The sequence below is a fragment of the Cervus elaphus genome, chromosome 8, assembly GCF_910594005.1.
Source record: "Cervus elaphus chromosome 8, mCerEla1.1, whole genome shotgun sequence".
Lineage (NCBI taxonomy): Eukaryota > Metazoa > Chordata > Mammalia > Artiodactyla > Cervidae > Cervus > Cervus elaphus.
The window spans coordinates 55,175,780-55,196,991 of NC_057822.1; the positions used below are offsets into that span (position 1 = coordinate 55,175,780).

General features: G+C 41.4%; 1 protein-coding gene across 1 annotated transcript in view; it reads left to right on the plus strand.

Annotated features, from left to right (window-relative positions):
• Positions 1 to 9,848: 9,848 nt before the first annotated feature.
• The window catches only part of LOC122698212 (cyclin-Y-like protein 1), a 33,432-nt gene continuing 22,068 nt past the window's right edge, over positions 9,849 to 21,212 (plus strand). Inside the window, exons 1-3 of the mRNA XM_043908887.1 lie at positions 9,849 to 9,988; positions 20,687 to 20,761; positions 21,078 to 21,087. Coding sequence (XP_043764822.1) covers positions 9,979 to 9,988; positions 20,687 to 20,761; positions 21,078 to 21,087 — 95 coding nt within the window. The 5' untranslated portion in view covers positions 9,849 to 9,978. The remainder of the gene's footprint in view (positions 9,989 to 20,686; positions 20,762 to 21,077; positions 21,088 to 21,212) is intronic.

The following is a 21,212-nucleotide window of genomic DNA, read 5'->3' on the forward strand; positions in this document are numbered from 1 at the left end:
TTGTCCTGAGTCTCAGAACGAGCATTGCTCTTTTTGTGATTGTTTGGCCCTCAGTCAAGGCCCTGTAAAGATACCTCTGTGTGTGTGTGTGTGTGTGTGTGTGTGTGTGTGTGTTTCAGTGACTCAGTTTTGTCTGACTCTTTGTGACTCTAAGGTAGGGAATGTGTATTTTTCTGATCCTATTTATTTCTTTCTCCTCAGTAGATACCTCATCACAGTTGCTACCTAGACACAACCTTATCTTGTTGAAGACCCTGAGGGGCAAGTTTCTTCCTATTCTTTTATAGAAACATAAAATGCCAGCAAAGCAGTATTTCTACCTAAAAGAGGGCTAAACAGAACTTGCAGATGTTGCAAACTCCTCCCCTGATGCTTCTGGGGAAGGGCACACAGACCTTGGCATATACCTTGTTTCAGAAACAGGCAATAGCAAACAGCGTGTTCATTCCACCTACTTCCCTGGAGAAGGGAAGATCCTCGTGAGTTGGAATCAGATGGGCCATTGGTCCCAAGTGGAGAGTTTCCCTGAAGGGCTTTCATATTACTGTATTATGGGGGTGGTTTGTGGATATTTCTTCTGCACATCAAACACTTCACAGTATACATTCACATGGAAATCGCTAGTTAAATGTAGCAGCTGTAGAGCTTCCCCGGTGGCTCAGTGGTAAAGAATCCAGCTGCCAAAGCAAGAGACAGGAGTTTGATCCCTGGCCCCAGAGGATATCACATGCCATGGGGCAACTAGGCCGGCGTGCCCCAGCTATTGAGCCTGTACCCTACAGCAGGGGAGCCGCAACTACTGAAGCCCGTGTGCCTGGAGGCTGTGCTCCATGACAAGAGAAGCCACCACAAGGAGAAGCCCATGCACCACAATGAAGAGTAGCCCTCTTAGCCACAATTATAGAATGGCCTGTGCAGCAATAAATATCCAGCACAGTCAGAAGTAAATAAAGGGGAAAAAAGTAGCAGCAATAATAATGTTTGGAGTTTTGTTTTCATCAGTGGTTTCGTTTTACAGGACACTTTTTTTTTTTGCTGAAACCATAGATTCTAAGTTGCTCTGTCAAGGTAATCGCTAGAAAAATAAGCTATTCTTAGCATATAAACTTTAGGAAATTTCTCCTACTACTCTTCTCCATTTAATGTATTATATGTTGTTTTCAAGACACAGTCTGCCTGCAGTGCAGGAGATCCAGATTCGATTCCTGGGAGGGAAAGATCCCCTGGAGAAGGAAATGGGTACCCACTCCAGTATTCTTGCCTGAAGAATCCCATGGACAGAGGAGCCTGGCGGGCTACAGTCCATGGGGGTTGCAAGAGTCGGACACGACCGAGCAACTAACAACTATCATCATGTTGTTTTCAAACACATAAGAGGAGACATCACAAAATGAACATAACCTATGGCAAATTTGTTTCTGCACAAATCTGTGTTTTTTTCTAGCTACCAAAAAACTCAGAGACCAAGTGGGGAAAGGAATTGTTTGAATGGCAGATAGTGCATAAGACTTAGATTTGGTTATAGTATAAGTTTAGCATAATACATTATAAGGTGATGGCCTGGATGATCTTCAGAGGTTGATGAACTTCGGTGAATAAGTTAACTTTGAGGGTTTTTTTTTTTTTTTCTGATTTAAGGAATGTTGCTTACCATACCTCTCCCTTCCTCCTCTGTATTTTTAGATTAATACACTTACTAGGGAAGCAAAATACAGCGGGATTACATACCTGCATCCAGTAAGAAGTCGGACTTTCCTGAGACCCACCATGCGCTGATGGCTGTCTGGCTAGTCCCAGATGTCCCAGCCTTCAGAGACTAGGCATCTGACGGGAGAGTGAGGAACTCAGCTGACAGCCAGAACAGACCCTCCAGCTGCGTGGCCCTGCATGAACCGTGTCCAGCAGCTAGATCCATTCCAAATGAGGCCCGAACTCTTCTGGGTCAGAGAGGAGTGGTCCCCACCATGCCCTGCCCGTGAGGACCCACAAAATTGTGAGCATTAGAAAACGACTGTTGTTTACATAGATTTTCATTGGTGTACAGTTGCTTTACAATGTCATGTTAGTTTCTATTGTACAGCAAAGTGAATCAGTTATATGCACACATATGTCCCCTCACTTTTGGACTGCTGTCCCATTGAGGTCTCCACAGAGCAGTGAGTAGGTTTCCCTGTGCTACACAGTCGGTTCTCATTAGCTATCTATTTTATACACAGTAGTGTATATATGTCAACCCCAATCTCCCAACCCATCCCACCACCTCCCCTTCCCCCTTGGCGTCCCCACATCTGTTCTCTATGTCTGTGTCTCTATTTTTGCCTTGTAAATATAGTCATCTATACCATTAGAAAATGACGATTGTTTTTAAAAAATGCTCTAGAGGAACAGAAACTAGAAGGAGAGGCACACACACACACACCAAAAAAAAAAAAAAAAAATAGAGAAGGCTGAAAAGTAAAGAATAATTGTAGCAGTTCTCAAACTGTGATTGCTGGTACACTTAGTCCAACTTTTTCATTTTTCCAACTTTTATCATTCATTTAGTCATTCAAGAAAAAACATATTGAGCCTGCTGCAAGCCAGGCATTATACTTTGTGCTGGGGATACCAAAAAGCTGAATAAAATAGCTCTGTCCTCAGGGGGAATGGCTAGTTTAAAGAGGATGTCAAGCTATTACCATACAATGGGATACAAGGCTGCTTTAGAGAAGGAACTGATTGCCCTGAAGATGCAGAGGTTTCCTAGCTTTAATAGTCAGAGAGCACTGCAGAGAAGGTTCTGCTTGAGATAAGCCTCAAAAGAATGAGTAGAGGTTTACCAGATGGCCAAGGTGGGACAGGGCAAATTCTATAACTACAAAGAACAGTGAATTCATTTTTGGGACAGTAGCTTCAGCTGCTCCTGTGGTCTCGATTTTTCCTTGTGTCTCCTGGGCAAAGCATTGATTGCATAACCAGAGTATTACTTTCAGATGAGTATTTGGTTTTATCTGCATGATAAGTATGACTGGAAAAACACAGGTCATGGGATGTATGGCCTTACTCAACCTAGGCTTGTCAAACAAGTGCCCTACATAAGCTAAACTTACTCAACACAGGGAACAAGGCCTTAGCCCTCCCTACCCCCTACACCCCCACCCCCAATGTAACCTGTGTTATTGGTTTGTTTGTTTTTTTTCCAAGTGTGCTGTCTATTCAAATCTGACTCTTCAGACAAGTTCCCTGGCCCCTACCTCCTTCCAGTTTGCTGTCTTAATCCCTTTTGATAGAAAAGTTCTAGAAGTATTTCAGGGTGAATGCCATGCTATGAGGAAAAAAAATTGATTTGTCTCCAGAAAAGGGCAATAGATTCATATGAGAAACATTTCATGTCCTAAAAATGCATGAGCTTTGTTTCTAGGAGACAAACTTGGTGAAAAAGACATCTTCAAACTTTTCCCTACTGCCAAGTTTAATGAAACTCCTTTTTCTGCAGTGTTTCTAACATCAACTTTGTTTCAGGAGGCCGTTGTCAAAAAGGCTAGGAGAAACTGAGGGGAACATGGTGAACCACTGCAAGAAAATGGTTCTAACTTCAATAAGGCAACTTGGCCAAGGATTCTGTTTTAAGTGTATAAAATTAAATGGAAGTGCAGAGAATAAACATCTTAAACATCCCAAGATAACACACAAGGGAAACAAGTGGAAATAGTGAAATTTGGAAATGCTGGGGGAAAAGAGCTTTGGCATGATTAAGAACAAACAACTGAAAGCATCTACTGTGAGTGTTTTTAAAAATCTCTCTGCCTTGTTCTAGTGGATTTGGCAGTGAATTATTTCCTGGGTAAGTATAGAGGAGAGGAGCTCTCTTATGAGACCAGTTAAGTATAGACCACATACTGTTACAGTCTTTGGAGCTAGGAGCAGCTGGCATCTGCTTTAGGAAACCAGCAGCCTGAACAAGGCACTTCCAGAAGAGAACGGCTCCTCTACCTTCGCTTGGAGGTGATCAGAGGAAGCACTGGTGGGCTGAGGAAGATTTGAGATTTCCTATCATACTTAGACAAATGGAACTAGAAGTAAATAAACCATTAAATGGCAAATGGCAGAGGAAAGTAATGGCCCCAAGAAGCCAAAAGGAAACCCCTTGACTCTTCTAGAACTGCAGACTTTTCCTAGAACTTTTCTGAGAAAATGCTTCAATATTTGGGACAGTGACTTGTCCAGTGAGCATTCATTGCCCTGATGGTATGGTAAACTAACGACTTTTTCATTTTTTAAGAGCATCATTTCAGCTAAATTTGCATTCTCATCTCAACAGACTCACTTGGCAGAAGGAAACCTAGATGGTGTGAGAAGAGAAAGAAGGTGGGAGAACGGTTCAGAAGGAGTAGGGAAGGAAGAAAGCTGGAACAGACATGGGGTAGTTTATTACAATATGACTCCCAGTATTGTCTAATGCCCCCACTTACTCCAAAATCTGGATTATAATGTTCTGAAGTCGGGAATGAGAGAAGTCAAGTTGTTCCACATGAAATCAGGTATAATAGTAATTCTCAACTTTTTTGTTCACACATGCCACTGAGAATATGATGATAAGGGTAGACTCTACATCCAGAAAAAAATGTACCTATTACACACAAAATCCTCTTTTATAAGACCAACAAGTTGTAATACTCAGGATAGAATCCAATTACTCACAACACACACGTATAATATATAATCCTGTTTACTTGACCATTGTGGACTCTTTCTTGCATCTGACCTAGTTTCATTCTACAGTTTGTCTTTCTCCATTTTTTTGTCCTTTTAACTTAAGAAAAGATCATTATAGAACTCCTTGTATAACTTTTTCAAATATGCTAGCAAAAGGCTATGAAATTTTATCATGATCATTCTTGCTTTAAGTTGAAATTTCTCTAATCTTTCCTTACAGATTGTTCCTTACAAAGCGTGCTTTCAATATCTAGTTTCAAGGTCTAGTTCTCCCTTCTGCATTAGTTACTCAGCTATATAATTACATTTTCTGAGCCTCCCTTGCAGCTATGTATGCCCATGGGACTAAGCTTTAAGCCAATGATATGTAAGCACTGTGCTATGTGGATTTCTGAAAAAATCTCCCTTCTACTCCTCCACCCTACCGTCTAGAATGAAGACACAATAGCTGGAGATAAATAGACATCCTGGGCCATGAGCTTGAGGGGTGATGGATAAGACTGGTTTGTGGACTCCCTTATCAGAAGATAAATTTCATGAGAACAGGGACCTTGTTTTTCTTGGTCAAAGCAACCTAAACCTGAACCTAAAGAGTGTGGCTTATAGTAAGAGCTCGGGAGCGTGCATGCTATCTCTTCAGTTGTATCCCACTCTGTGGGACCATATGGACTGTAGCCTGCCAGGCTCCTCTGTCCATGGGATTCTCCAGGCAAGAATACTGGAGCGGGTTGTCATGCCCTCCTCCACGGGATCTTCCTGACCCAGGGATTGAACCTGCATCTCCTGCATTGGCAGGCAGGTTTTCACCTCTAGCGTCACCTGGGAAGCCCAAGAGTTCAGATGCTGTGCTTAATTGCTCAGTCATGCCTGACTCTGCCACTCCATGGACTATAGCTTGCCAGGCTCTTCTGTCCATGAGGATTCTCCAGGCAAGAATACTGGAATGGGTTCTTTGCCCCACCCCAGGGATCAAGCCTAGGTCTCCCACATTGCAGGCAGATTCTTTACCTTCTGAGTCATCAGGGTATTGAACAGCCATTACATGAATAAGTTGAATTAATGAATGCGTTTACTCCAGATCCGTGTAAAACAGGGAATGTTCATACATCTGTTGGCATATGCAAATATCAGGTTCTATCACAGAATCAGACTCTAGCTTAATTCAAATGTCATTACTGCTCTGCTTCCCTTTTCTCTCCCAGATTTGCCACAGTCGTAACAGGATAAGGTTTTTTCTCACTGCCCTGCAATGTTCTTCTAAAACAAAATATTTTCAAATCTATTAATACTTTCATAATGGTGCTTCTGAATATTTTTTCTGCTTAGCAAGTTTAAAATTCTTTAATTTTCAAGGTCATGCCTATCTATTTTTGTATGTGCCTGATGTTAAATGCAGGCAGTGTTTTGAAACTTAATCTTAGGCATTGTCCCAAGTCTATAAGAATCATCCAAAATGGTAGCTAATGACATTCCTAGGACTTCAGACAGTATTATTATTGTCATGGAATGTAGTCACTAGCTCCTAAGGATTTAACGAGAAGTTGTTCACTGAAACTGAACTTCCTTGAATCCTTTCCCATTCTACCATGGTTTCCCACATTTCAATATATTGCCTGTTTTTGTATCCAAACCTTACTTATATCTTTTAAACAACTAAATATTAATCATCTTTGCTTCCTTGATTTTTGAGATGACCTTTCCATCCTGGTATCCTTTTAACAAAGGAGAATACTCCCTCTGGGTTTTTTTCCTTTCCTTTTGGTCTTATGTGTGATGAAAGGGTTTGTAAAAGTTCACATTTTTGGCAATTACATGTAATTCCTTAATTTTTTAAAAGCTCTTCCCCCTTGAAAGTTGTTGCTATTTCTTTTTACTATTTGGAGGAACAAATGTTCCCATCATTCACTTTTGTGACATACCTGTTTTATACCCTAGCTCCTTGGTTTTTTGCTCAAATTTATTTTCAACTTTTCTGATTTTGAGGGAAGCTATCATTTTCTTTTTATTAGGTATATCAAGCTTTTCTAATGTTTAAACTTCTTTACACATTATCCTCACTTTCCTGGAGTAGCTTTCCAAACAGAAGCCTATTATAACAGAGAAAAATAGAGGTCATCAGATGAGCTCTTCTTAAACATCTTCTCTATCAGAAATGTCTCTATTCTGACAGACCCAGAACAGGCATCTGTCACCCAGGTCCTGTTTCCTTCCTTGCTTTTCTCTCAATCCAAAGCTAATCTATGTCCTCCCTGGAGGACATCCACTTCTGCCTTCTTGAAGACCTTGCTCTGTCAATTTTCCCATCTCCTCTAACCTCAAACTCCTTTTTTCTCCATCGGCTCATACCCTTTAACATATAAATATATTCACATTTTTTTTTTCCATCTTAAAAAATTATTAACTGCACATTTCCTTCTAATGACTGGCACATCTCTCTTCTCAGTCAAATGTTTGGGAAGAAAATCCTTGTCTCCACTTTATCACCTTCTATTTATTTCTTTTACTCACTGCTTGCCTTCCAGTTTGCACCCATCCTCAGTTACCCATGTACCACGGTCAGTGGTATTTGTAACTTTCCTGCCCTCTGGACAACACTGGACTCTGTTTAGGGAATTACAAATTAGAGCTTCTACTGGCCAGGTACTGTGCTAGGTGCTCTGTTCCAGAAAAGAGCAGATGTGATTTCTACCCTCATGGAACTCAGCTGATCAGCCATTTCTGATTAATACACAGGTCCCTTGATTTCCACTTCTCTCTTTGGCAGGTTTACTTAAATGCCATTTAAATTTCCCTATTTTTGAAGTTCCCTCTCTCCTTCCCTCCCTTCCTTTCCTTATTATACATATCTTCTCGAGGCAATTACTTCTACACCCATGGCTTCAACTACTTTGTATGTACTCCAATGACAATTTTAATATTGTTCTCATTTAACAGTTTTAGTTTACATAGGACATGTCATTTACTAAAACCATAGATTCCAATTTGCTCCATGAAAAATATTATAGTCTTAACTGTCAGCACAGCGTTAGGGGATTTCCCCAACTACATTTTAAAATTGATTTAGTATGTGTTATTTTCAAAAACATAAGATGGGATATCACAAAATGGACTTAGCCTACAGAAGTTTACATCTAACTTTCAACCTGAGAGCTCTACTTCCATGCTCTCATTAACAGAGCCCCAAATGATCTTCCTCCTCAAACCTCTTCCTCTTTCTGCACTGTCTAGGAAAAAGTCACTGTGCTCTCCCTAGTTCCCTACGTCAGAACCCTAGCAGCCATTTTTGCCTCTCTTTTCCCCCTCTTGCTCCGTATCTAGTCACCAAATGACCTCAAATCCTTTCCCACCACACCAGTCTCTGCCACTGCCTTCAGTTTAAACTCTCACTCCGCTCTTAGATGAATATAAAGTCTCTTCATTGCTCTTGTTTCTTCCATCAATCCTCCTTATTGTCCAGAGTGACCTCGCTAGAAACCACCTGATTGTGACTCCTTAACGTCACAACATTCAAAGGCTTTCATGTTTCTGGGGGGAAAAAAAATCAAGCTCTTTACCCCAGAACCTACTTTGGGGTTAGACAGATCTAGGTTTGAATTTCAGGTTCAAGTACTTGGCAGCAGTGTGAGTGACCTCAGACAACTGGACTTTCTAAGCCTTTGTTTTCTCATGTGCCTGACCGAGCTCATCGAAGGCGGGGCTATTGCAGGAACACAGTGCCTGGAAAGTAGGAGAGACTAACCAATGTTGAACGAAGGGAAAGAATTTTAAAATCCACTTCAAAAAGTTGTTCTCCCTTAGAGAAAATCCTATGCCACTTCTAATCAAATTTGACTTCTACCTTTATTTTCTGATAATCACAATAAGGTGCCTTTGCGGATCCAAACAATCGGAGACCAAATCCTGGCCATACCCCTGAGCAATCATGTGACCTTGGGAACATATCTTTACAATCACCTTCATTAAATCAAAACCGTGGTACTTCACTTTGCGACTCTTCAGTTTTGTATGAGAAAATCGTGCTTTATGCTTTAAGTTACCGGTGAAAGTAGGGAAACCTGGAGACTCGTGCCGTGGAAGAGAGAAACAGCGAGAAAATCGAGTGGCTGAATCCCAGCGTTTCAGAGTTGGGAGGGAGGAGTTCGGTCCCTAATTTACCGACGAGGAAGCGGAGGGGTGACGTGTCCTCGAGTCTCATTCAAGACACGGACACAGCTCTTTATTGAGGACCCGGGGGATTGCTATGGTTAAACTGAAGGCGGAAACTAACACTCTTTCGAAGTCAATTTGAGAGGAGCATTTAGTTACAAAAAACTGTCAACAATTCGGGTGTAACTAAGGTCGTTGAGGAATGCATCAAATGAGTCAGCTGTCAGACCCGGTGAAACCGAGTTGCTTAACGGAACTGACTCTTTACTAACAAGCCTTCTATAGGGTCCACTGACTCTCTAGCTTCAATTCACAAACTCCCGCAATGCTTCCCGAAGGACACGGAAAGCTCCGAGTGCCTCAGGAGGAATGGAAACAGGAGTCCCGGGCGCGCCACTCGAGGGGCGGAGCAGTCGCGGGGTGGGGGCGGGGCATTGTGAGTCACGTGCCTGCTCTCTGAGGCGGGCGCTGGGAGGAAACTCTGTGTGTGATTGGTCCGTCGTAACCAGGTGACCGAAGGACGCGTTCCGGTTGGCAAGGGCCAGCCAGGCGAGCGGCTTTCAGTCGGGAGGCGGCGGCGGAAGGAGGAGGAGCTCCGACCGCTTTCTCTCCCGGCAGTGGCTGTGCGTCTCAGCGCTTGTCGGGTCCCCACCCCTTTTATTTAAGCTGGGCTGGTCGCCGCCTTCACTGACTAGTTGACTCCAGGGAGGCGGTGGCGGCGGGACAGCGGGGGTGCGGCCGGGCCCGGAGCCCTGCCCCGGGCCCGGCGGCGGGGCGGACAGGAGAGAGGCAGGCGAGGCCGCGTCTACATGTGCGGCGCAGCCCCGGCATAGCCCGGGTCTGCCGGTGCCCGCCGCGCCATTGTTGGGGGAGGGGGCGGTCTCTGAGCTTGGCGGAGTCCGGGGCCGAGCGGAGGCGCCCCAAGGGGAACACGCTGACCTGTTGCGTGTCCCCCAATGCCAGCCCCAAGTTGGGCCGGCGCGCGGGGCCGGCGGAGACAGACTCCGAGTCTGAGGTCTACGAGGCGGCGGCCGGAGACGCGGTGGCCGTAGCACCGGCGCCGGCTGCCGTGGAACCCACCGAGTTGGATTTCCGAGCGGGTGAAGGCCACCACCTGCAGCACATCACGACCGGGAGATGCCCGAAGGTAAGGAAGCGGCCGGCGCGCCTCGCCCCTCGCGGGGCCGGCCCCGTCTGCTCTCGGGCTTACCTCTGGCCTCCGCCGACCCCCAGGTCCCCCGGGAGGAAGCCGCCGCCTAGGGCTCCTTCCTGCCTGGAGTTGGCTCTCTCGGGGCTGGGCACCAAGGACGGAGGCTGGCCCTGCCTGGCGTCCCCACCCCTTATTCTTTCTCCATCGCGTCCGGCCAGTCTTTCTCCCTCTTCTCTACCCAATTCTTCCCCATTCCCTTTTCGCAACCCGACCCAAGACCCTCAAGTCTGTGGCTCCTGTTCGTGATTCTATTTAACATCTTGTGGGACTTTGTAAAGACTTTCTGATGTATTCTCTCTTTTCTCAATGAAAACTTAAATACTCCCAACTTCCGCGATATCCATCCCATCTTCCTATCCTTACCTATTCAGATGGTACCTAAGAGAAGGAACGAGGTAAGGATCTAGATACACTTCCACTCGTTAGGATAGTTGATACTCGGGACAATTAAGACAGATTTTAGGGTTTGTTATTTAAAATCAAAACTGATATCGACAGAGTTAGTGTGGCGTTAAGTAATATTCTGTCTAGAGTTGTCCTGATTGAAGCGACCTTATTCTAACTATAATCTGAAAACGATAAGAAAGTAAAAGGTTAGAGGGGGTCTTAAAATAACTGAACGGTGTGAAACGTTACTGCAACGGCTGCAGGGAATACTTTTGTTGTTGTTGTTGTTTTTACCCAAAGACGATCCCACGGAGCTCTGATTAAGATTCCCACTTTGACACAAAAATGTCTTCAGCTCCCCAGCTTTAGTTTAACCAACTTCACTTGCATGTTGCCTCTTCTAAGGGAGGATTGGGGGTGGTTCCTGAGACTGTTGGTCAAAAGTTTCAAAGGAGAAAAAAGAAATTCAGACTTTAATTTGTAATACAAAGATTTGGCAGTTAAGATGGCAGATCCTGCAGGAAAGTTGTCTCCATGGCTACCTCTCCTTCCAACCCCCTCCTGCCAGTGGAATCCTATTCAACTTTATAATGTTCAGGTAAAATTCTGAAGACGAAGTGGCTGGGGGTGGGGGTGGGTTGTCATGGAGAAGAGGAGAGAGAGGAGAGGAAATGTTTGATTTTTTTTTCCTCTAGAATTTTGAAACTGGACGGCTCTAGGTTTTTAAAAAAAAAGATTCTGGATGACACTGTGGCTCATTAATAAAGACTGTGTTCTTTAAAGTAGAAAACATTGTGCCCTGAAGATGTTAAAGCCCCACTGGCCCACTTGTTTCATTTAAATGCCAGAGAGTATTTCTTTATTTCATAGAGGAAATGTCTTATAGCTCTTCTATTTAAATTTTATTTGGGTTTACTTAATTTCTTTCAAAGTTAGAATAGGTAAGCCTGTGAACTCACCCATATGATGGACATGGCTTTGTAAGTGGAAAGTACTCCCTTTTCAGAATAGTCAGATACTGTGAAAGAACAAATTATGTAAATTAATTGTAGCTTTAACAACAAAGCTTGTGCACACCTGTGAAAACTGCTCAGCTTGTTGCTATAAGGTAAGCCTCTAAGTGATTTTAAAAAACAGTAGTAGGCTAGTGTAGGGAGACCAAAGTTGGACTTCTGTATGATTCTTTTACGATTTACAACGTATTTTCGGGTGTATTTCACCTGACCCTTCCATCTATAAATAAGGCCTGTGAATATTCTCCCTGTGATGCCAATGAAGAAGCCAAGACTTAGAGCTCTGAAATAACTGTGTAACATAGCTACTGAACAGAAGAGACAGACTTGAGAGTGGTAGATACACCAAATTCAGTTGTTGGGTGCTTAAAAAAAAGTTTGGAATGCACTTTTTATTTTATAATTTATCTGTAAGATAGGCCTAACTCAACTTCAGTTTGGTTATTTCCATTTGAGTTTATTGTTCACAACTCAGAAGCAACACATACCTCTCCATTCTGTGTCTGTACATTTATTACAATGGATAGGAATAAAAGAAGTCGTGACATAGCCTCAATTTACCAGTCAGGTAAACATGTTGGTTTATTTTAAAGAGTTTGTTCTGCTGACATGAATTGAAGCTGAGAATGCCCTGGACAGAGGGACATTAGGAGAAACCGGTAAGCAGGCAGGTAAGGTACGAAGCATTTAGTGAGGGGGAGTGCTGAGTCGGGAACTAGAAAAAGAGAGTTCATGAGCACAGAATTTACCTTTTTGTGTTTGACATGACTGTTAAAATTTTACTTAAATTTGTCTCTCTTTTTTGGCATTCCATAAAGTGATGAGAGAAACCTCAATTTCAGCATTTGCCTATTATTAAGTTTCCATAGATACGAGGTCAGAACACGAATGTAAAGTGCAAGCACATTGGAAGTTTGCTCTTAATGTTTTTATTTCAGACAATTTTATATCAATTTCCCTGGAAACTGAGAAATACCTGCATTGATATAAAACATTTTGGCTTTTCTGCAATGAAGAATTATTTGGTTACTTAGACAAAACCAAACATAAATGATGCTGTGTTTTTTTCTTCAGAAACCTTTAAGAACATGATTTCTTCAAGCTGTTTCAGTTAACTCCTAAGAACCTAGTATAAATATCAGATAGACTCAAAAGAATTTTGTCGCTATCTTGCCTTTAACAGTGTATCTAATGTAACTGATGTTAGTGTCAATAATAGAGAATAAGATGCTAAGGTCCTATTATTTGATTTTATTATTATGCATCAGCTTTTCAAACAGCCTTTATATTCTCCTCTTAGGAACTTTGCTCATTCTCTGGTGCAAGCTGCTCTCTCAAGTGATTCCTTCCTTCCATCCTCCAAGGAGTGGGTAGGGAAGGAATTGACAACGTAATGGGGGAAAACCTCTGAGCAACAGGTTTTTCCTCCTTTCAGTAGCTATTGTAAACACTTTTTTTTTTTACTTTTTTGATAACAGTAAACATTTGAGGTAAAAGATTTGCAAAATACTAAAGTCATTCACTCATACTCAGAATATCCAGAATTTTCATTAATATTTTGGTGTTGGTTCTTCCTGAACCTTTTGTATACGAATAAACAGAATGTTGTGTTTATTGTATGAGATTGTTCTTTGTGTGCCACGTTGTAACTTTCTCTTGTAAAGTGAAGGCGGGAAGCTCCTGGAACCGTGCTGACACCTGAAGCGTGCTCCAGGATGTATTTCCATGCAGCTGCATGTAGCTGTGCAGTCTGCTTTTTACCACCTGTTTAATGGTTGGAGCATCATTCATTTACCCACCCTTTATGGTTGTCTTTTATAATCTCATCATATTGCTTTAATCTGGGCACAGACATAAAAAGTGATGTATCGTACTTCCCTGTAGAATTCTGGTCTTATGGCTTTGTCTTATGACTTAATTAAATTCATAGGGTGAGTCATTTTGTAGTTAAGGTATTTTAACATTAAGTGTTCTTTCCCCAAATTAAAGTTACCATTGATTTTTCACTGAACAGTAGATTTCCTCTCTTAGGTTTTTGTGGGTCTTGGTAACCTGTCGGTGTCTTTGAGTCTGAGTAACTAAACTACCACTCGAAGAGATCTGAAATTAATGCTGGTCTTGGGTGACAGACACATCAAAGGACAGCATTAGAAGAAATCTTAGATGATGAAGGAAAATTGGGAGAAGCATAAATGATTTGGGGTACACTGAAATGGATGATTATTGGGCACGATTTAGGGGCAGGACAAACAGAGGTTATACTGACAAAACCCAAACCCTAACTCTGGTCTTTACTTCCTAGAGGTACCTGGGGCCTGTTGACACAGGAATAATGTCAAGTAGCGAGACACTGAGAAGAAAGAAAATGATGGTCATGGACTGGGGAGGTGGGCAGTGTTACTGGGGGTGGTCTCCTTAAGTGACAGTGAGCATCCTAGGAGTGAGGGGGAGCCGTGTGAGGTCCTCAGAAGGAAATATGCTTGGTGTAGGCAGAGGACAGAAAGAGGGTGGCTGCAGCTGAGTGAAAGAATGCCAGGAGGAATATCAGGGGGTTAAGGCCTTGTGTCTAGTAGACCTTGACAAGAAAAAATACGGATTTTAGTCTAATTGTAATGGGAAACCATTGAAAGGTTATATGCAAGGGAATGGTGATAATTCTTAAAGAAGGGGAAGGAGACGTGGGGAGAGGGGAGGGAGATCAGATGAGCTACTCTAATGTGGGCAGGGGTAGAATGAAGCAGGGAGACAAGCTAGGAGGCTGGTGTAGTCACTCAGCTGAGAGCCAACAGTGGTTTGAACAAAAAAGCAACATTAATAAGGGCCTAAAATAGGCTGACTTGAAGAAACTGGGTGAATCTAAAAATAGGCTAACAACAATATGAATGGGATAAGTCACAGAAAAAGAAATGCAGATGGCTTTTAAGCATATCCTCACACATAAGAGAAATGAAAATACAACTACTGTAGCTTGTGTTGGGAGAAAATTCAGAAACTCAGCAGTGCATTCTTTGGTGATACTGAAGAAAGTTACATTCATATATTGCTGGTAAAAATGGGAAATTGGTCAACCCTTGAAGGGGAAGTTTGCACAGTCTCACTTAATCCAGAGATTCTACTAAAGGAATTTATTCTGAAGGTATAGGCTGCATATGTTGCATTATCTTCAGTAGCAAAATACTGGAAATAATTCAGATGTCCAGTAAGGGACTGGTAAACTAGCACATCCAGACACTGAAGAATTAGGGAGCTGTGAAGGAGCTCTCTCCACTGTTAATGACTTCATCTCCAGGGGATGTTAACCTGAAAAAAAATGGGGAGAAAATATACACTAATCTCCATGACAGAAGCAGGAGAAATGATATGTATTTGCTTATTAAAGAAGAAAAAGGAAGAACACTAGGAGAAATGCTTGCCCTTGGGTACTCTTATCCTCTTTCCTTTAGTGGGTGGCCTGACTCAATGACATGAGTTTGCACAAACAGAATCATGTAGGACTGGGAAGCCTGGCGTGCTGCAGTCCAGGGAGTTGCAAAGTCAGACACAACTTAGTGACTGAACAACAACAAAGCACTATTTATTTAAGATGTTATTTGGCTGAGGGTGATAAGTGGACATCAATTTTCCTATGAAATGCTAAATGTTCACTTTTGGCTTTTGAGTTAATTTGTGAAAGCTGTGATGTGTCATTTATTATGCTTTATATAGTATATCCCCTCATGGATTGCAGCCTTGTCATGGTGAAGGGGCTTGTGTAACTCAGTGAAGCTATAGTGTATGGATCGCTCTTGAATTTCATTTGATTCTTATCATGTTCTGAGTTAGGCAGTGTAGGGATTCTTCTCTGAGGTATAGAATTGTCCAAGGTTTTACTCATTTTTAAAACTTTGATAGATCAGGACTGTAAATTCATATACATGACATATAGGGATAAAATTTACTGATGTCATTTTGTGCTCTGCTTTGAAATACTACCTTTTTTCTTGCCCCTTTTAGAAAAATTGTTTATTTTTAGGGTATTAAAGTAATAAAACTTGAAGAGTTAAAACAGTAACATTGTATGATGTGAAATGAAATCACCGTAGCTTGCAACCCAGAAAGGTTCTTAAAAGTCCAAGAAGCCTGAGCTAAGTACTCTTTAGAAATACATAAAGCCAGGTATACTTACCTGTATATCATCTCTTGGTCATCATCATTACAGCATTTGATTGAGGATTAAGGTAAGGCAGGACTGAGAACCAAGTTAGAGGCAAGTTGAGAAGCAGTTTGGTAGCCATGTTGGTTAGAAACTGGGGAAGCAGGTCAGTTGAGGGGGTTGCAGGAGCATGCTGTGTGCCCTCCGGTGAGACAGCCCAGGTCAGCATCTGCTGGCAAGAACCGCTTGGCTAGGGTGTAAAGTGTGGACTCAGATGAAATCACCGGATGACTGTAAGACATGAAATGTATTATTAGCCATGAAACTAATATACTGTACTACTAGGGGTGATAGGGAAGTTCAGTAAATGGAGTAAACCTTTAAGTAAACTGGAGCCCAGAAGTTGGCCCAGAAAATGCTGACAGTCCTGTTTAATTGCAATATATTAAGTGAAGAAGAACTAAAGAGCCTCTTGATGAAGGTGAAAGTGAAAGAGGAGAGTGAAAAAGTTGGCTTAAAGCTCAACATTCAGAAAACTAAGATCATTGCATACAGTCCCATCACTTCATGGCAAATAGATGTGGAAACAGTGGCTGACTTTATTTTTCTGGGCTCCAAAATCACTGCGGATGGTGATTGCAGCCATGAAATTAAACGATGCTTGCTCCTTAGAAGAAAAGTTATGACCAACCTAGACAGCATACTGAAAAGCAGAGACATTACTTTGCCAACAAAGGTCCATCTAGTCAAGGCCATGGTTTTTCAGTGGTCATGTATGGATGTGAGAGTTGGACTATACAGAAAGCTGAGCACCAAAGAATTGATGCTTTTGAACTGTGGTGTTGGAGAAGACTCCTGAGAGTCCCTTGAACTGCAAGGAGATCCAACCAGTCCATCCTAAAGGAGATGAGTCCTGGGTGTTCATTGGAAGGACTGATGTTGAAGGTGAAACTCCAATACTCTGGCCACCTGATGCAGAGAGCTGACTCATTTGAAAAGACCCTGATGCTGGGAAAGATTGAGGGCAGGCAGAGAAGGGGACGACAGAGGATGAGATGGTTGGATGGAATCACCAGCACAATGGACATGGGTTTGGGTGGACTCCGGGAGTTGGTGATGGACAGGGAGGCCTGGCATGCTGCGATTCATGGGGTCGCAAAGAGTTGGACTCGGCTGAACTGAACTGAACTGAAGTCAGTATGTTGGCATTAGTCTCCTCCTGTCAGATGATTTCTTGGTCACTACCCTCTCTCTGATATTTTGACAGGGAAAAATCATTTATTGACAGTTTGACAGCATAATTTTAACACTTTGAGGCTTCAGTAATGCATCTTGTTTGTCCTAAGTTGCCTTTATTTTCATATTTTTAACATCTGCAATTGAGATGGATCTCATGATTGATAGAATGTTAGGTTGGAGGAAAAGGAATGTTCAGTGACCTGGTATTTTACAGGTTTCCTCCTGGGAGTGTTTATATTAAGACCCGAACTTAAATTTTTTTAGTCATACTTTTTCCACATAAGTCTATCATGCTGTCAAATAAGTTGCAATTTAAATTGGTAATATAAAAGTGATGGGTCTTAAAATATAACTTTAATGATAACCCCTAATCATAAGCTCAAGAATATTTCTCCTGGGTTAAAACATTCTTAAAGATTGCTAGATAAGTAATTTTAGGAAGAATTCACATATAAAATGCACAGTAATTTCTCAAAATACCTCTAACATTACTGTGTGTGCTTGTGGGAGAGGGGATGAGGGGAAGTGTGGGTGGTAATGCTTTGCTTCAGAGTTGACAGTCTTACCTTTGTGACAGTGAAGAGTACGGTAGATTTTTTTCATCGTCTCCTTAGACTCTTGGCGAAACAGTTAATGGAGTGTGCAGAAATATTGTGTGTATGTATGAGTTTACTGTCTAATGGCTTACCTGTCAAGTCTCTTATAAAGTAGTGATGTAGTTTTCACTGGCAAAAAATGCAAGTTGTATAGAAAATTGTTATATAGGCTGTAAACAGAAGATTAATATTTTCTGAAAACCTCATGCAAATTGACAGCAGTAAGGCCCTTGTATGTTTAGTATGTATGAATGATAGGCAGCTCACCAAAGTGGAAATGATGCTGATAGTTATGGGAAAGTAGTAAAAACTCTGTAATCGAAAGAAATACAGATTAGATCTACAGTGCTGTTCCTTATTTATATTAGTAGGACTTCCCCCACGCCTCTCAACTGTACAGAGCAGGGGTCGGAACTAAAACTGTCATGATTGGTAATATTATACATTAATGTGGCCCCACCTTCTTCAGGAAGCAGTTTAGCACTGTACCTTGAGCCATGAAAATGATCTAACCTTTTGGCTTAGACATCCCACTTTTGAAGATCTTTGCCAAGGAGATAAATCCATTATTTATTTAAAAAGCTGTATAACAATAGATGAAAAGTTTCCTCATCAAAGAATAGAACGTTGTAAGTACCTAAACCCCAGCAATAGGGGATTGGCTAAGTCTAGCACAGGAATAACGTTTGATGGGCTGTTGTGTATTCATTAAACAGTAAATATGCAACAGTGAGATGTAGAAGGGTTGTTAGTAACAAGAAGACATAAATTATACACTAATTAGAGCTTTTTCTAACGTATAAGGAAAACAACTAAAAGTAAGGGTTGTAAGTCTGTGGGTTAATTTTTAAATAGGGTCATTTTGGCTCATGCAAATTTTTGTTCATGACATTTGTTAAAGGAATGAGCAAGTGACTTTTACCTTTCCCCACCTTCATTGCGATCATCAGTACTGCTGGTTAACCAGGTCTCTTTCAGTTGCAAGTTTGAGAAAATGTCTCAGAATAGCTTAAATTAAAAAATATATATATTGACTTTTATATACCTGGAGTTGAATGAGTAAATTAAGCAGTACTTGACCCAGGAGTTCAATGACCTCACAGCCTATCTCAGTTCTGCTGTCCTCTATTGATCTCTCCTGAAAAGCCTTTCCCCTCATGATGGCAAGAGGAGTGTCCAGCAGCCCCAGACTAGCTAAGGGTCCTAGGGTACCGCTCTGCCTTCTTCTGCTTCTTGGAAAGTTCCAGGAAAGCTGTGATCTGTCAGTCAGTTCTGGGTCATGTGCCCACCCTTGAAACCTCTAGGGTAGGGTAGGGGGAGTGCCAGCTCTTTTCTGATCACTTGGGCAAGTTTACTGTTTTCCTGCATGTTGTCATTTCTTTTATCCCAGCCTTCTTGCTTTCTGTATATAGATCCGTAGTAGCACATCATAGCATACCTGTAACACACCCTGGTTTGGCAGGGGTGTGTGGGTGTGTGTGGGGGGGTGTGTGTGTGTGTGTGTGTATGTATGTTAAAGCTTGCTTCTCTTTGATCCCGACACTTATTTTTCCTGGACTTCCATTGACTCTTGTTAAATTTTACCATTCCATATGGCTACTTTGCAAGCATTTCTGCTTATTTTTTAGATTCCAGTGTAGTCTGTTTACTTTCTGGTACAGGTAAGTAGTCATGAGTCCTTTCAGAAGCCTTAGGTCGAAAGTCTGTGCCTGTCAACTTTGTGTATAGCTGAAATAATTTATTTTCCCAGTGTCCCACTTTTCAAATATGTAGGGGGGAAAAAGCTTTAAAATAATTTTATGGGTCTTTTACATAAAACTGTTGAGTAGAATATTTTCTCCAAAAACAGCTTAATAAACTCCAAATGCAGTGAAGGAATTTTCACGAAGAACAAAGCAGTCGGTTTAGCTATGTAAATTTCTAGTGCTGGCAGTAACAATTAAATTCCCATTAAACCAGGAAGTCCCAAATTACTGTTCATGCAAAATTCTTTGGGGAAGAAAAGGATTCTAGGTAGATAACATTTGTGAAATGCTGGGTGAGACAGAATTCACTATGAGACTGGTTAGTTTTTATTTATTTATTTTTTCATTTATTTTTATTAGTTGGAAGCTAATTACTTTACAATATTGTAGTAGTTTTTGCCATACGGGATGGGGAACACATGGTTAGTTTTTAATATATCAATGTATATATTCTTTTGATTCTCAGCGATAATGTGTAAATCACATTGACCACCAAAGTCCCCTTTAAAAATTGGCCAATTATTATGTGATTTGGGAAATACTGCCTTAACTGTTGCTCTTTAAAAATCTTGGTCCAGTTTCTTAAAACATTGTTTAATTGGTTTGAGGTGGACTTACTAAGTAACTGCCCATAGGGCTTTTACGTTTGTTTTAAACAACAGCCTTACTGTCCAGCATGGCAGCTTGTGCTTGCTTGATATTTCTGCCTAAATAGAAGACTGTCCCACCTTGGTGCAAGGTGAACTGCCAGCAGACCCACCTTTTTTATGTAGGTATGGGCAAAATTTTTTTCCAGCAGCCCTTTGATGTGCTCCAGGAAGTACTCTTACTGAAGCCGTCTATTAATCATGCAGCATGAAAGGAAGAAGTGAGAGTTTAGCTTTGGAAATAGAGGGCAAAGTTAAAACTCACTATCCTGGAAGTGTTCCTATGGATCAGAACATTGAACTCTTCTGTAATCCTCTTAAATCTGCCATGATGAATAGCACCTAGATAAATGGCAGCCAACTAAATGAGTTCGTTTGTTGAGTGTAGTTGGAATTAGCCATTAGATTGTCTGAAGAACGTTTGCCAAAAGCAGCTCATTTGGTTATAGCATATTTGATTGAGCTGTTATCTGATAGTAATTGACTACAGCATAACTTGCTTCTTGAGACTTCCTGAAATGTGCTAGTAATATCAGCTTAAAGAGAGGTGACTGAATTTTTAATCAATACGTAGGAGGGGAATCACATACATGATTCGCCTAAAAGTGGCATAGATTAGGTGCAAGTTAAAAAAAAAAAAAGCCTAAGACATAGCCCTGGTTTTATTCCACATATATGGAGACTTTCTACAATTTTTCTGTTTCCCAATAGAATTTTTGTATTGTTGCCTTTACTACAGTTTCCTTCTTGTCATTACTAAACGCTCTTCTTAAGACTATTAAACTTGATTAAAATCAGCATGTAGCTGTTTTAAAAGTCATGTCTTTTTCTACTCAACTAAATTGTCACACCTTTTTCTCTCTTTTTCCTGTGCAGACTTAGCTTTGGAATCAAACCCTTCTGACCACCCAAGGGCAAGCACAATTTTCCTGAGCAAATCTCAAACTGACGGTAAGACAGTATTTCCCCCCCGCTGAGAAAAAGATTGAAAACTGTTTTTGTTTTGTGTATTATAGGAAGATACAGAAAAGCACTGAGAATGGTTTAAATATTTTTTTTTCATATGTGATAATATTTTAATATGTGATGTTTTATTTTAATATGTGATGATACATTTTTCATTTAGGTGTCACTGTTTTAATGAGGAAAAACACCCAGACCATCTGTTTATACACTTTGCTATTTCTTTATCAGCAGTCAGCTTGCCACATGATTTAGTTGTGGTCTGTTTTTCCATGCTACTTTGTCCTTTTCCTTTCGCTCCAAGAGCACATGAGGTAAAGATGAATGACACGGTTTAGGTCACAGTTAGGTTTTCATAATCAGTTGTTATGTATGGGAGTCGAGGCTTGTGATTTCGGCACCATTTTGCACAGTGCTCAACCGGGTGAACCTCTCTCAC